Here is a 12,637-nt window from a genome sequence, read left to right on the forward strand (position 1 = left end):
TGTCAACTGTCTTCGAATAATTTGTCAGAATTCTCCTCTTTAGTCTATGTACACAGACTAATCTTTACCTCATTCACATCTCCTCTTATTTTATTCCATTGTGAAACTGCATCCCATGTCTGCACACTGCTTCCTCTGTCTGTGTGTTCGTGCATGTGCGACTTCCTCTGTCTGTGTGTTCGTGCGTGTGCGACTTCCTCTTACAGACAATCTGACCCATAGTGCTATGAAAACATGAAGTTGTGAAATGGTGAATGGTTTAAAGCCAAAGGTTAACCATGTTTACTGACAGGGATATGAATTACTATGAATTACTCTCCTCCTGTTCTCTCTCTGCCTCCTCAGCGCTGTCCCTGATAAAGGGCTCCCTCTAGTGGCCACAATGGGGGCCTGAGAGGGGTGGCATGGAGAGAGAAACTTAACTCTGGATCTCGAAGCCAGTTCCACTGCATTTTATAATTGTTCCCCTCTAATCAGCGACTGATGTCTTCCAGGCATGGCTTTGGTTGTGTTTGTTCTGGGGAGAGTTACCGTGGCCACAGGAATCTCTTCCCAAACATAGAAAATGTATTTCGAATCAGCTCGTACAAGAAACATGACTTCATGCAAACACACCACACACACACACACACACACACACACACACACACACACACACACACACACTCTTCATCTATGTTTCATTTGAAAGATGCTCTGACGTACAGAGAAGAATGAGAAGAGTATATGTGACCCGTTCCAGAAAGCTAGGTGTATGTTCCACGTCAATACTTCACAGGAGAGGCATTTGAACGTACGTATTTCCTTTTATCAAAATGCGTTTTTTGGTAGAAATGCCTTCTGGAACATGTGAACTTCCATGTGCCTTAATAACAGACTTGTATGCCATGTAAATATGAATACAATTGTTAAATTACAAGCCTAGTTGGTTTAGCCACAGAAAAAAAACAGCAACCTCCTATCCATGATTGGCTGAGATAATGAGTGGGCTGGACATGCAGAGAGAGGCGTTCAGATTGGTTTGCCATATAGCTCGCTTCTGTCTATTTGAGTTGGTCAGTATGTGTAGGTAATCCTGTCTAACATGGCTCGTTTTACGTATCACGTAGTACAGGTATTCCCAAACTGGGGAACGCGCAACGCCGTCAGGGGTATGCCAAATAAAAATTAATCTCTTCACATTTTCAAACAGTACATTTATAATGTCAGATGGGGCTATACATTTGGGTGAGTTTTATTCCCTCGCCTAAATCGCCTCGTTTCACTGCCAAAAATAAAATTAAGCCATCTAGGTGTTCAGTGAAATAACAACACAATGTCAAATACAGGTAGCCTAGTCAAATAATTAACATCCAATCACATTAAACGTTACTCTTATCACGGGAATTCCACTAACGGTCCATAAGTAGCCAAACATAGCTGCTGCCATTTTTGGTATCTGTACTGACGGTGCAAAAGCAATGACAGGGAGACATAGTGGAGTGGTAACGCGCGTGCAAGCAGTTGCTCCCTACGCCACTTGGGTACACTGCAGTATCCACCGAGAGCCTCTTGCTGCCAAGGGAATACCTGAAAGCTGTTTTTTTCTAATCTGAATGATCTGAATCTAGGATTTCAGGGACTCTCCGCAACTATATTCAATGTGCGGGACAAAATTGGGGCTATGATTAAAAAGTTGGAGCTCTTCTGTCTGCAATAAGAAGGACAACACACAGGTCTTTCCATCATTGTATGATTTGTGTGCAAAAGAACTCAAGCTTGCGGACAATGTCAAAGGTGATATGTGAGCTGTTCTCTCATTTGTGACTGGAAGTAGTTAGCCAACGTTAGCTTGGGTGCTTGACTGTTGTCGTCGTTGTTAGGACAGAACGCTCGGCTAAAGCTTAAGAGTGTGTGAATGATGCTGAATGGGTGTAGACAATGAGCAGCTCTCCAGTAGGTACCAAAACATTCAAAGGCCATTTTCTCAAAAGTGAGGTTCAGTTAATCAACTTTCAAAGCAGAATTACTTTCCCATTGTTCCTCAAATGCAGTGTATGAAATACAATTTTGTAGCTCTGTGTCTCTGCTTTTATCCAATGTAAAAAACACCATTTCAAATTATGCAACATAAGACCGAATCAAGGCGGTTGGTCACATATGTTTGTGTTCGTCCTTTAATTTTGTTTACCAGCACAATAGCTTAAGAAAGAACATCCAAGAGTCAAATTTCTTTCCAAAATAACCCTTTACTGGAAGCAGCTATTGTATGTCAACTGGATAAAGTTATACAACTCCCTCTACGGAGTCAGACAGACAAACAGAAAGACTTAACTTCAATGTTTATTTATTGCATCGCAATTGACAATATTATGAAGAGTATTTTGGGGGGCTAAAGTATGTGCCTTTATTTAAACATTATGAGAGGTGTACTTTTCAATCACAAATGATTTTCCCTGAAAACAACTTGAGACTATCAGTTGTGAGTGTTCAGACTTTTGGTCTGAACTTGTAGCCTGAATGGTATGCATGGTTTTCATACATGATTAAGAAACTGTATTATATGATCAATGGGTAAATCTAGCTGCTTATCCATCCTCTCGTATTGTGCATTTATGACACAAAGAAGCTTAAGCTTAACGATGGCTGATACCCTCCTAGGACCTGCTTAGAATGCAGTGTGTATCTGTGTTTATATCCTCAGATTGCGTGGGTTAACCACCTTGCCAATAAAGAGCAGTGCCCCCGAGGCCTCATCCCTCACCAGGAACAGGAAGGGATGGTCCACGCAGTACGAAAGGGGTGTGGAGGCGGGGTGGGAGCTGGCATACTGGGTTCCTTCTGGGGCCATCTCCATGACAACCTTATGATTGAGGCTGCTGAGTTTCGCCGCCTGAGACGAGATCTTGGTCAGGTCCGTGTCTGCCAGAAATTCGTCGAGACCTGGAGAGATGGAGAAAGAGGATATGAGAGATGTGAAGGCAGAAGAGCAAAATGAAGACCGAGAGGGAGTGAGAGGAAGAGAGAAGGAGGGAGGAGAAGAAACTCACCCAGGTCAGTGAGCAGTGGCAGGAGGTCAGTAGAGTAGCTGAATTTTAGGACAGGCAGTGTGAGGGCCGTCTGCACGGGGTGAAGGGTCATGGAGAGGTCCTGAACAAACTCAGCTGTCAGGCTCTCCTCCACCAAGGTCATGTTCTGAGTGACATCATCAGGAAGGAACACAAACATGCTGACGTCATCCTGCATCTGGATCTGAGCAATCTGGAGAGAAAGGGAGAGGGAGTGTGGGGGGGTCATCAATAAATGTTTTCCCTGAGGCAAACTTGATAACTGGCTAGTTAAGAAAGTAATGACCACTGGAGAAAGCATAACTGCTGAATATACTGCATCTGTACTCACTGTACAGCCCAGGTCTGGGTCTACACCCATCTTCACTGGGTAATTGTCCTGCTGCATCATGGAAATGCGGGCAGGAGCCTCTCCAACAAGCTGGAAGTCCTCCATCACTCCACTCTTGCTGAACCGAGTCATCCACTTCACTACACACACACAAACAGCATCCCATAAACGACTGCACACTTTGGGGAGAAGGGTAGAGAATTGGACTGCAGACAGACTGTCCTTACCATTGAAGTAGGCGGCGCCCAGAGGAACCACACCAGAGTTCCGTCCCAGGGCCTTGGACATGAAGCGGTCGACCTTGCCGCCCGTCTGCTGTTTGACCCAATCATTGATCTCATTCACATCTTTAGCCCCGCCCATCAGAGTCTTGGGCCGCACCCCATACTGCTTCTCCACAATGCCTAAGTATTCCTGCTTCAGACGCAATCCTAGAAAGATACACACAGGTCAACAAACATACACACAATCAAAACACACAGACTGATCAAAATGATCTGAGACACATGCTCACACACACACACACACACACACACACACACACACACACACACACACACACACACACACACACACTGCGGGCCAGGTAGACACGTGCAGCGATGCTGAGGCCTTTGCCAGGTGCTCTGAGTGATGCAAGTAGGTCTCTGAGTGTGTCATGGAGCTGAGGGTCCTGCAGGGTGTGATACCTCAGAGCTCTGTATAACCACCTCTCTGAACGATCCGGAGATGCTCCTGAGAGAGATCAATATGTAATTACAAATTTGCAAATTAAATACCAGATAAATAGCAGACAGTGATATAAAGTATAACAGTGCTGAGGCTTACTAACCCATGGATAGCTGAGTGAGCACTGCAGAGATGCTGATGGGGGCCAGGAACACGTTAGTTTTTGGGTTGCGACCCGCCAAGGCCCGGAACAGGTTGTAGCCGAAGTCAGAGGTGGCAGCGGCCATCTTTGCTCTGGGCGTGGTAAAGAGCTCCACAGCTTCCTCTTCCCCTCCCGCCTCCTCTGTCTCCAACTGCATGGGATTGGTCAATCAAAAGACACAGGAAGAGAGAGAGGAGGGTTATTGACATGGCTTGTTCATGGAGAATGAGAAAAATAAGGAGATAGAGAAGTGATGTGACAAAGAGTGATGCTGTTCGGAATTGGCAAGCCAGAATGAAAATGGAGGGACGTAGAGATGGAGAGACTGTGGTGAATCTACTAGAGGAAGATGAGAGATGAAGTGTAGAATAGGAAAACCAAAGGGACGGAGTGAATAAAAGACCTGAGAGCATAAAAAAGAATTGAGAGTGAAAACAGCGATGTGGAGTGGTCTCACCAACTGAGCATAAGAGAGGGAGAGGAGGAACCCCAAACACAGCAACAGGGTCGTCCGCATCATCCTGCAACACAAACTCAATTACACACACATTATTATTCAAACATACACTCTCTCAATTGAGAATGCTTTTTAGTCCAGGGCCTAGGCTTAATCTGTGTCAGGGAAACTGGCCCATGGTGTGCGAGTCAGATTTTTTGACTGTGAGTGTGATTGGCTGCAGGGCTCCTGTGGGAGAACGTAGTTTGAACTTGTGATAAATCCTGTCAGCATCTCTTCTTTTCCCTCTTCCCTCTTCTAGGCAGTGATGTTTACATGTTTGTGTGTTCAAACTGAACTCCATTTCTTCCTCTTACTGAGCAGAGACTAAAACCATACCCAAACCGTCTGTGCGTGCAATCATGCGAAAATTGATTTTGTCCCGCTACACCAAACGTGATCACGACACACATGTTGAAATATCAAAACAAACTCTGAACCAATTATATTAATTTGGGGACAGGTCGAAAAGCATTAAACATTTATGGCAATTTAGCTAGCTAGCTTGCAGTTGCTAGCTAATTTGTCCTGGGTTGTTATTTTACCTGAAATGCACAAGGTTCACTACTCCGACAATTAATCTTCACAGAAAACGGTCAACTCTCCTCCTTCCAGGCTTTTTCTTCTTTGGACTTTATATGGCATCTAATTACCACAACTGACTATCTGACCTCAGTTCATCTTTCAATCACCCACGTGGGTATAACCAATGAGATGGCATGTGGGTATATGCTTCTAAAAGACAATGAGGAAATGTGAGGCAGGACTTGCAACTTCTATTTTAGCGCTTGCCAACGCAGACGCTCGTTGGTGCGTGGGAGCATTGTGGGTGCAATGATCGAATAACATGTGTGTACATTTATTTTGCAACGCTTGCGCACGCGACGGGTCCGGTTTGGGTAGAGTGTAAACCATGTAATATATCCCAAACTTCTGGCTCTCCACACACACAGTGTAGCTAACGCACAACACAAGCAGAGGCAGACTGTTCACACCGGTTTACTAGCTAGTCACACTAACACAGCTAGTAATGTTAATGAGCTTTGTGGGTTGAATAGGGTCATACAGAGTCCAGAGAGGTGAGCAGACTCATTGACACAGACAGAGAAGTGAAAGTGAAAGGTCACAGGAGATTATGGAGAGTTTGAGGAGGATGATTTTTCAGACCACAGACAAACACAGAATAGTAGTATAACTCTGCCAGTTCTCATTCCCAACACCCCCGCTCATCCTTTCCTTCTCCCTCTCACATTCTCTTTTAACCACACACACATACTCTCTTGTTCCCCCAGCACATCTGGTTGTCATTGAGCTTCTCCTGGCTTCCCTGATGAAAAGAAACATCCATCACTGAACCTCAGACCACACACACTTCTCTCAATTCCTTTCTTCTTCTCCGCCCCCTCTCTGCAGGCCTGATGGTTAACCCAGGCACTCCATCTCTTTCCAACCCAAAGAAGCCAGCCAAACCCACAGACAGACCACCTCTCTGTACTGAGGCAATCACAAACATGGTAAATTACCAATGTTTGGCTAATGGTACTATAGGTCATCTTGGGTTTTTTGGGGTGGGGGGGGGGGCCACAAAAAGTTTTGTTTGGACACCAAACCACTGCTCTCCTACACGCTCACATCTATTGACTCCCATACTTTCAGGCCACGAACAATGAATATCCTGCCATGAGAATGTCTATCCTGCAGGTCCTGAGGTACGGACCACAATGTGCACAGTGTTCAATTGCTCTATACACATCACCTTGCATATGGAGTCTAGACATGTCTTTAGTATTTTCTCTATTAGATAGGTTTGCAGTTGATTCAAACCACCTTGAGTGTTTACTGTGATATAGAACTGACTAAAAACAGGGACAATTAAACAAGTTGTTTGGGCTCTGGGAAAGGTTAGTCTTGGCGTGTTTCCCTTGGTGCCGTGCTCAGCAGCTTGAATGGAAATTCTGAACCAGTGAAAAGTAGCCTACTGGAAAAGAAAAGGGACCAGTGGACCAAATCCACCATAACATTGTGCACTTGTAAATCAAAAGCATGGATTATTCACTCCTGATATGGAGATTAAGGTATCATAAAATGAAGGCTTCAAAACACCATAACACTACAAAGCCTGATTAAAAAGCTTTACAAAAAAAAAGTCCTGCTTACTAAAGTGTTATTAGGTCTACTCCGTTCTGTAATTGTTGCACAGGAGGTTCTGACTGGAGAAAAGAAAATACCGGTTTAGTGCCAGAGTCTTTCATTCCGTGCAATCGACCTTGATAAAACATCCCATATGATGCGTAAAGGCGACTAACCTTTCAGCGCGAATATGGGCCACGTCGCCCGCCAGTGTGTCTTCAGCAGCGGTCTCTCGCGTAGAGTGCTGAATATAGCCGGACGATGCACACAGCGGTGTATGAGTGCGGTGGAGACAACTTTCCCCCGCCCTGCTCTGACGTAGCAGAGGATACAGCCGGTTGGGTTTAGCAAGAAGCCGGATGGCTGTTTTGAGCGAAAGGCACATTCATGGTCCCTTCTCTCCCCTGACATTACAGCATGTCAAATTTCACGTGCAAGCAAATGACCTAAAACGTGAATTATTTTTTAATCGCAAGAATGTGCTGGAGAAGAGTTAATTCTGCAATATGTAACTTTTTGGGCGACCCAATCAAAATCAGACCTTAGTTATAGATCTGTCACTCATTGAAAGCAAGTCTAAAATGCGGGAGATGCATTTTATTTCTATGCTTGTAGTTCGTGTGTCTTTTACTTTTGTACACCAGCGCCAAACTACTGACATCAGTATTTTTGGTTCCAGAAAATGTATTTCACTGGTTTAGATGGTACAATGATTCTGCACTATACTTGCTTGTTTTGTCAAACTGAAATTAAGCAAACTATTAGAATTTTAGCAACCAGGAAATAGCGATTCCTGATTAAATAAATTGGGGTATAAGGCTTAGCATAAGCCCATTTAAAATAAAATAATCAGTTCTTATACCAAAACTCCAGTAACATGATCACATCCACTACTAAGACATTCACTTCATCCCTTTAATCAATACCAGAGGTGGGAATAATTAGAACAAAGCACAAATAGTGTAAGACAGTGCACAACCAAGTGTAAAAATGGCAACAAATTTGAGTGTTCATCCACACAGTATTATGGGACAGGTCCATGGTCTCTCCTCAATCCAGGGGCATACAGTGGGGAGGGACTGTGAGAAGTCAGGTGTCTAGGCATAGGGACTGGGGTTGGTTTGGGAACTGTGCCAATGGATTGGGATTTGCTATATGAGGGCTAGGATCCATATGTGACCGGCTGGTTGGGCTGTTCTCACAGAAAAGTGAGAACTTGATGCCCAGCCTGCCCCAACCAAAGTTGGTTTAGGAAGGAACGGTATGAGAGGGGTTGGCACAGGATCTTTGCCCTGCCACTTGGTTGTTTGAGTTCCCCCTCCACTTCATTCAGGGGGTGCCGATGCACCTCCCTCCAGCAGGGGCGCCACACTATTCTCATTATGGCTGGTTAAAGTACATTGTTGCTGCTATGGGGACCGTCACTCTGTACATTGTTACTATTAGTGCTGTCACTTTGGGTATTGTTGCCATGGGGATCATCACTGAGTTGACTGTCAATGTGCATTGGGCTGGTGTCAGGGGCAGGGTTAGTGACAGTGCCCAGGAAGAGGGGAGCAAGGGAGGTGTGGTCTACCAGGGCAAACAGGAAGGGGGAGTTTACAAAGAAGATGGGAACGGAGCGCATTATGGTAACAGAGGTGGCTGCAGATGCGTCGGCCCCTTCCTCACTGAGCTCTACCCCGCAAGCGTGACGCACACTGGACACCTGCAGAGGAACCGCCGATATACCGGACAGATCAGGACCAGAGAACAGAGATCCCAAACCTGAGAGAGAAGAGATTGATTGAGCATTCATCCTACACTTTTGACTGTTGTAAAACACCTGTTTCTAGCTCACCTGACTCATGGAATAGTTTTAGACCTGAGAGGAAAAAACTTGTGGCCAAAACTATTGACCTTTCTCTGCTAGTCTAAACAGACTGGATGCCTCCCACAAATTACCAATGTTCCAGATTTCACATCAGAACTAAGACAAATGTCAGTTTGGCAGATAGGAAAGAGCGGAGTTGGCTGCCGGAAAATCCATCCAGAGCCCTGCCTCAAACATTTCCGTCAGTTAGCTAGGAACTTGCAGAGAATCAACTGAGTAGTTTGCATGCGCCATGACATTAGCGTTACAAGCTTACAACCACTGACCGGCTGTGGCAAAAATAACCGCATTGTGTGTACACCTCATGTTTGAGGGGATTATTCATTTAGTTTTTGCCCCGCCTACCCAAACTTGTGTGATTTGTTGGAAGTGTCAGGTCTGAATAGCACCCTCTCCGAATTTGCCAAGAAAATCCAACATTACTCCCAGACCTAGTGCGATGGTCCTAGGTCTGGAATTTCTTAAACTACATATGTGCTCACCCATGCTGGACAGCGCCTCCTGTAGCTCTTGACGGTACTGCAGGGTGAACTTTGGCAGTTGGACCTGCATGGTGCTCTCCTGAGGTAGACGCCTGTACAGGTCCGAGATGTTTAGCTTGGCCACCAGCGATGACACATTTCCTCTTCCTGGCAACGGCATCACTACGAGGAAGCTGGTGTTTCCCTTAAACGGAAAACATGCAACCTGCAAACAGAAGGGGGGTGGGAGATAGATTTTAGAATGGGATAATGCACTGTAAATATTACGAGAAAGTTGGAAAAGGACAGTATTTATTATCAACGTTTCAGGATCAAAACAAATCTCCAGTAGGAGGATGTCAAAATAAAGAAATTTAAGACCGCAACAGTGCAGAACAGCCAGCCCAGCTCACCTGAGCTCCAAGCTCCCCATCTTCTAACAGGCTCAGTGGGTACTTGGCTGAGCGCATCATGTCCACATGGACAAAGTTGTTGTTGTCCAGGTAGAATTCCCCTTTCTGTGTGAGCTGAGGGTCGAAGCGAGCCTCCCACTCACCTACCAGAGACAACAGGAGAACAAGCCACAGTTGTAAAGGGTAGACACTTCTATGGTGTACAGTTTCCAAACCTTTATTTTAAAGACAGGGAGTGAAAAGTCACACCTTTGAAATGCACAGCATTGATAAGCATTAGCACCATGTCGTGCGGAATACTGGGCAGGAAATTGGTCATGTGACCTTTGGTGGCCTCCTCCACCCATCGGTTGACCTCCTCCACTGAGATCAGGGGGGCAGGCTCTGATCTGTACCTACGCAGGGATTCTGCAATAAAGGACTGGTACACCTCAAACTCTGAGAGAGAGGTGAACACAACATATACCAAGTGTCAAAATGGTAAGACCTTTACAGCAGTTACAATCGATGTGCTTTATAATTATGTTAGTAGATTGCCATTTTCTGGCACAGAGCTGCAGCGCTGACATCTACTCATCCTGGAAGCACACACACACCTGGGCGCAGGTACATGCGTGTGGCCACCTGTAGGGAAGTGTTGGTGAGGTGTTGGAGCAGGCTGCCCAGGGTGTGATGGTAGCAGGGTACAGTGTGGGCATGTAGAGAACTGAGCAGCAACTTCTGGGTCTCGTTGTGAGCTCCTGATAGGGGCAACGACCATGTTGAGCACATTAAGTCTTGGCGATAAAAGCTAACACGCACATACAATCTCAGCTATACACTCTTCACATTATACATGAGCTCTCACACGCCTCACCCAGTGAGAGCTGTGCTAGTGCGAGGGCCACACTTAAGGGTGATATGATGACATTGGGCTGCTCCGGCCCTGCCTGCAGGCTGTCCAGTAGTTGCCGGCCCAGTCTCTCTATAGCACCTCCTACTGACCGCCAGGCCTCCTGTCTGAACACCTGCTCTCCACAGGAGTGGTCCTCAGGAGCTACCATATCAGTTTCATCCTGAAAGAGCAAGAGAGACAGTCTAGGGGTTAGACTAGAGACCAGAGTAGGGTTAGGGTGCTAAAAGGTTAGATATTTAAGAAAGGTTGATGTGTTTCAGGGTAGGGTTACGGTTGGCCCTCTTACAGTTAGTCCCTGCTGACAGAGGCAGAGCAGCAAGAGCACAGCCAGATACAGCACCATATCCCAACAGATAGCCTGCAAAACAGAAAAAACCTGTACAATAATGTAAGGTTACAGGTTCAATGCCCATTTAGGGGAAAGTCTGGGGCAGATGTAAAAAAATAAGGTTAGATTTGCTTGTATAGAAATAGATAAGTACACATACAAAACACAGCATGGATACCCAAAGGTTTTCTTGGGTCTCAGTTCCTTTCTAAAGTGCAACAGTGCCTTCACATGACTAGATTGACCAAGTTAAGTTACACAGTGACCAAAAACAGTGACAACCAATACTTCTCTTAATAAGGGAGGACACTGCTTGGATCTAAAACCAACAAAGCCTTTCCCAACACAAATCAACTGGAAACAACTTCCCAGAACAATGGCCACACCACAAACATTTCTTCCCAGAAAGCATGAACATGTTCTCAAAAATGGTTGCTCACAGAATTAACACTTGACACCACACCACCTTTCCAAACAATGACTGTTCCAGTACGAAGCTCTAACATGAAAATGACTCTAAGGTGCTTTTATACATTTACATGTTCAACACCAATTATAGTCCCCTGGGCAACATGGACCGAAATGATGGTTCCTACCCTGTCACAGTAACTTTGATATTTAAGATTCAATAACAGTGATTATCAATGCATAGCAATTGTTGAACCACTCACTTTTACAGAGCAATAACAAAGTACCTATTGCTGCTGGACATGGGACATGGGACATTGGCTGAGAGGAAAAGAGAGCCAATCAAAAGCAGGATTGCTTGGCTAGTGGTCAGTGTGGCGCAGCATAAGCCTGGTTCTACAGTGCAGAGATGGGTGGTGTTTTGCTCTGGGACCACAAGTGTTTGTCAGAGGGCCAAAGGTTTCTGTTTTACTTCTAAAGTCCACAAACAGCAAACACTGGCCTCACTACTGCAACGGTATCATATATATATATATATATATATACAATTTGATGCAATTTGTATCTATATCTATATATATATTATATATATAAATATATATAGATATATAGATATAGATTAAAAAATATATATATATATATATATGACTGCATAGAATCATTAGCGTTCATAGACATAGTAGAAATAGTGGTAGTGGGGATATTTATTGATTGATTTACTGTACATTTACATTTACAACGGGCTCTGTAGTCTTATTTACAAAAAACAGTTTGTGCTATTATTATATCACTAGTAAACGAATAGCTACAGCCATACATCTAAATCATGGTCCAAATAGCTTTAAATAAAAAGCACTTACTACAGTAGAATTATATGGTTTCATGCACTGTGCCAAAAAAGACTCCCCAACACCACAATCCCTTCCAAGCCTCTATCAAAGTGAATCGAGATGGTAAAAACTTACCCAGCCGATGTTTGGTCAGGGGATAGGTAATATAGGCAAAAAGGATTAGGATATAGACAGACAGAGAGACAGACAGACAGGCACGGTGAGTGTTCCCTTAGCTGGATCCTGTAGTGCACAGTATTCTACATTGTCAGCCCCCTCATTGGCCAGTTAATGTTCAACCCTGCATTGATTCAGCAGAGTGACTACTCTACCAGAAAATGTGACCCACAGGTCCAACCTGTCTTTATAAGAGCTTTGGCTCCACAACCCGGACAGAGAGCACTGAGCAGCATCATTCCTTCTCTCTTTCCTTCCTTCCCTCATTTCACAGACTTATCACTGATCTGAAACATTTAGCAGGTGCAATTCATGTACAAGTTCCCAGTAGCACAATATTTTCACCTTTCTGCTCTCATTAGATCAGTGGTATCCCT

General features: G+C 44.7%; 2 protein-coding genes across 7 annotated transcripts; both read right to left on the bottom strand.

Moving 5' to 3' along the window:
• Positions 1 to 2,304: 2,304 nt before the first annotated feature.
• Positions 2,305 to 7,637, bottom strand: LOC118391207 (pigment epithelium-derived factor-like). 4 transcript variants are annotated; one of them, XM_035782360.2, is made up of 9 exons: positions 7,052 to 7,138; positions 6,903 to 6,955; positions 4,707 to 4,770; positions 4,211 to 4,400; positions 3,955 to 4,113; positions 3,606 to 3,809; positions 3,379 to 3,518; positions 3,030 to 3,240; positions 2,305 to 2,922 (listed from the first exon to the last, which is right to left on the bottom strand). In XM_035782360.2, exons 3-9 carry the CDS (start codon positions 4,767 to 4,769, stop codon positions 2,672 to 2,674), a joined length of 1,218 nt encoding a protein of 405 aa, XP_035638253.1. In that variant the 5' UTR covers position 4,770; positions 6,903 to 6,955; positions 7,052 to 7,138; the 3' UTR covers positions 2,305 to 2,671. The 4 variants fall into 4 exon arrangements, with proteins under 4 accessions (XP_035638253.1, XP_035638252.1, XP_035638251.2 ...); XM_035782359.2 differs by lacking the exon at positions 6,903 to 6,955 and having other exon boundaries at positions 7,052 to 7,637; XM_035782358.2 differs by lacking the exon at positions 6,903 to 6,955 and having other exon boundaries at positions 4,707 to 4,782; positions 7,052 to 7,637.
• A 139-nt stretch (positions 7,638 to 7,776) lies between these two features.
• Positions 7,777 to 12,364, bottom strand: LOC118391208 (alpha-2-antiplasmin-like). 3 transcript variants are annotated; one of them, XM_035782365.2, is made up of 8 exons: positions 12,219 to 12,364; positions 10,804 to 10,875; positions 10,479 to 10,677; positions 10,219 to 10,362; positions 9,872 to 10,060; positions 9,623 to 9,765; positions 9,231 to 9,435; positions 7,777 to 8,642 (listed from the first exon to the last, which is right to left on the bottom strand). In XM_035782365.2, the coding sequence occupies exons 2-8, from the start codon at positions 10,858 to 10,860 to the stop codon at positions 8,266 to 8,268; spliced, it is 1,314 nt and encodes a 437-aa protein (XP_035638258.1). In that variant the 5' UTR covers positions 10,861 to 10,875; positions 12,219 to 12,364; the 3' UTR covers positions 7,777 to 8,265. The 3 variants fall into 3 exon arrangements, with proteins under 3 accessions (XP_035638258.1, XP_035638257.1, XP_035638256.1); XM_035782364.2 differs by lacking the exon at positions 12,219 to 12,364 and adding an exon at positions 11,286 to 11,381; XM_035782363.2 differs by lacking the exon at positions 12,219 to 12,364 and adding an exon at positions 11,286 to 11,361 and having other exon boundaries at positions 10,804 to 10,893.
• Between the last annotated feature and the right edge of the window lie 273 nt (positions 12,365 to 12,637).

The sequence above is a fragment of the Oncorhynchus keta genome, chromosome 12 (genome assembly GCF_023373465.1).
Source record: "Oncorhynchus keta strain PuntledgeMale-10-30-2019 chromosome 12, Oket_V2, whole genome shotgun sequence".
In the NCBI taxonomy this organism is placed as follows: domain Eukaryota; kingdom Metazoa; phylum Chordata; class Actinopteri; order Salmoniformes; family Salmonidae; genus Oncorhynchus; species Oncorhynchus keta.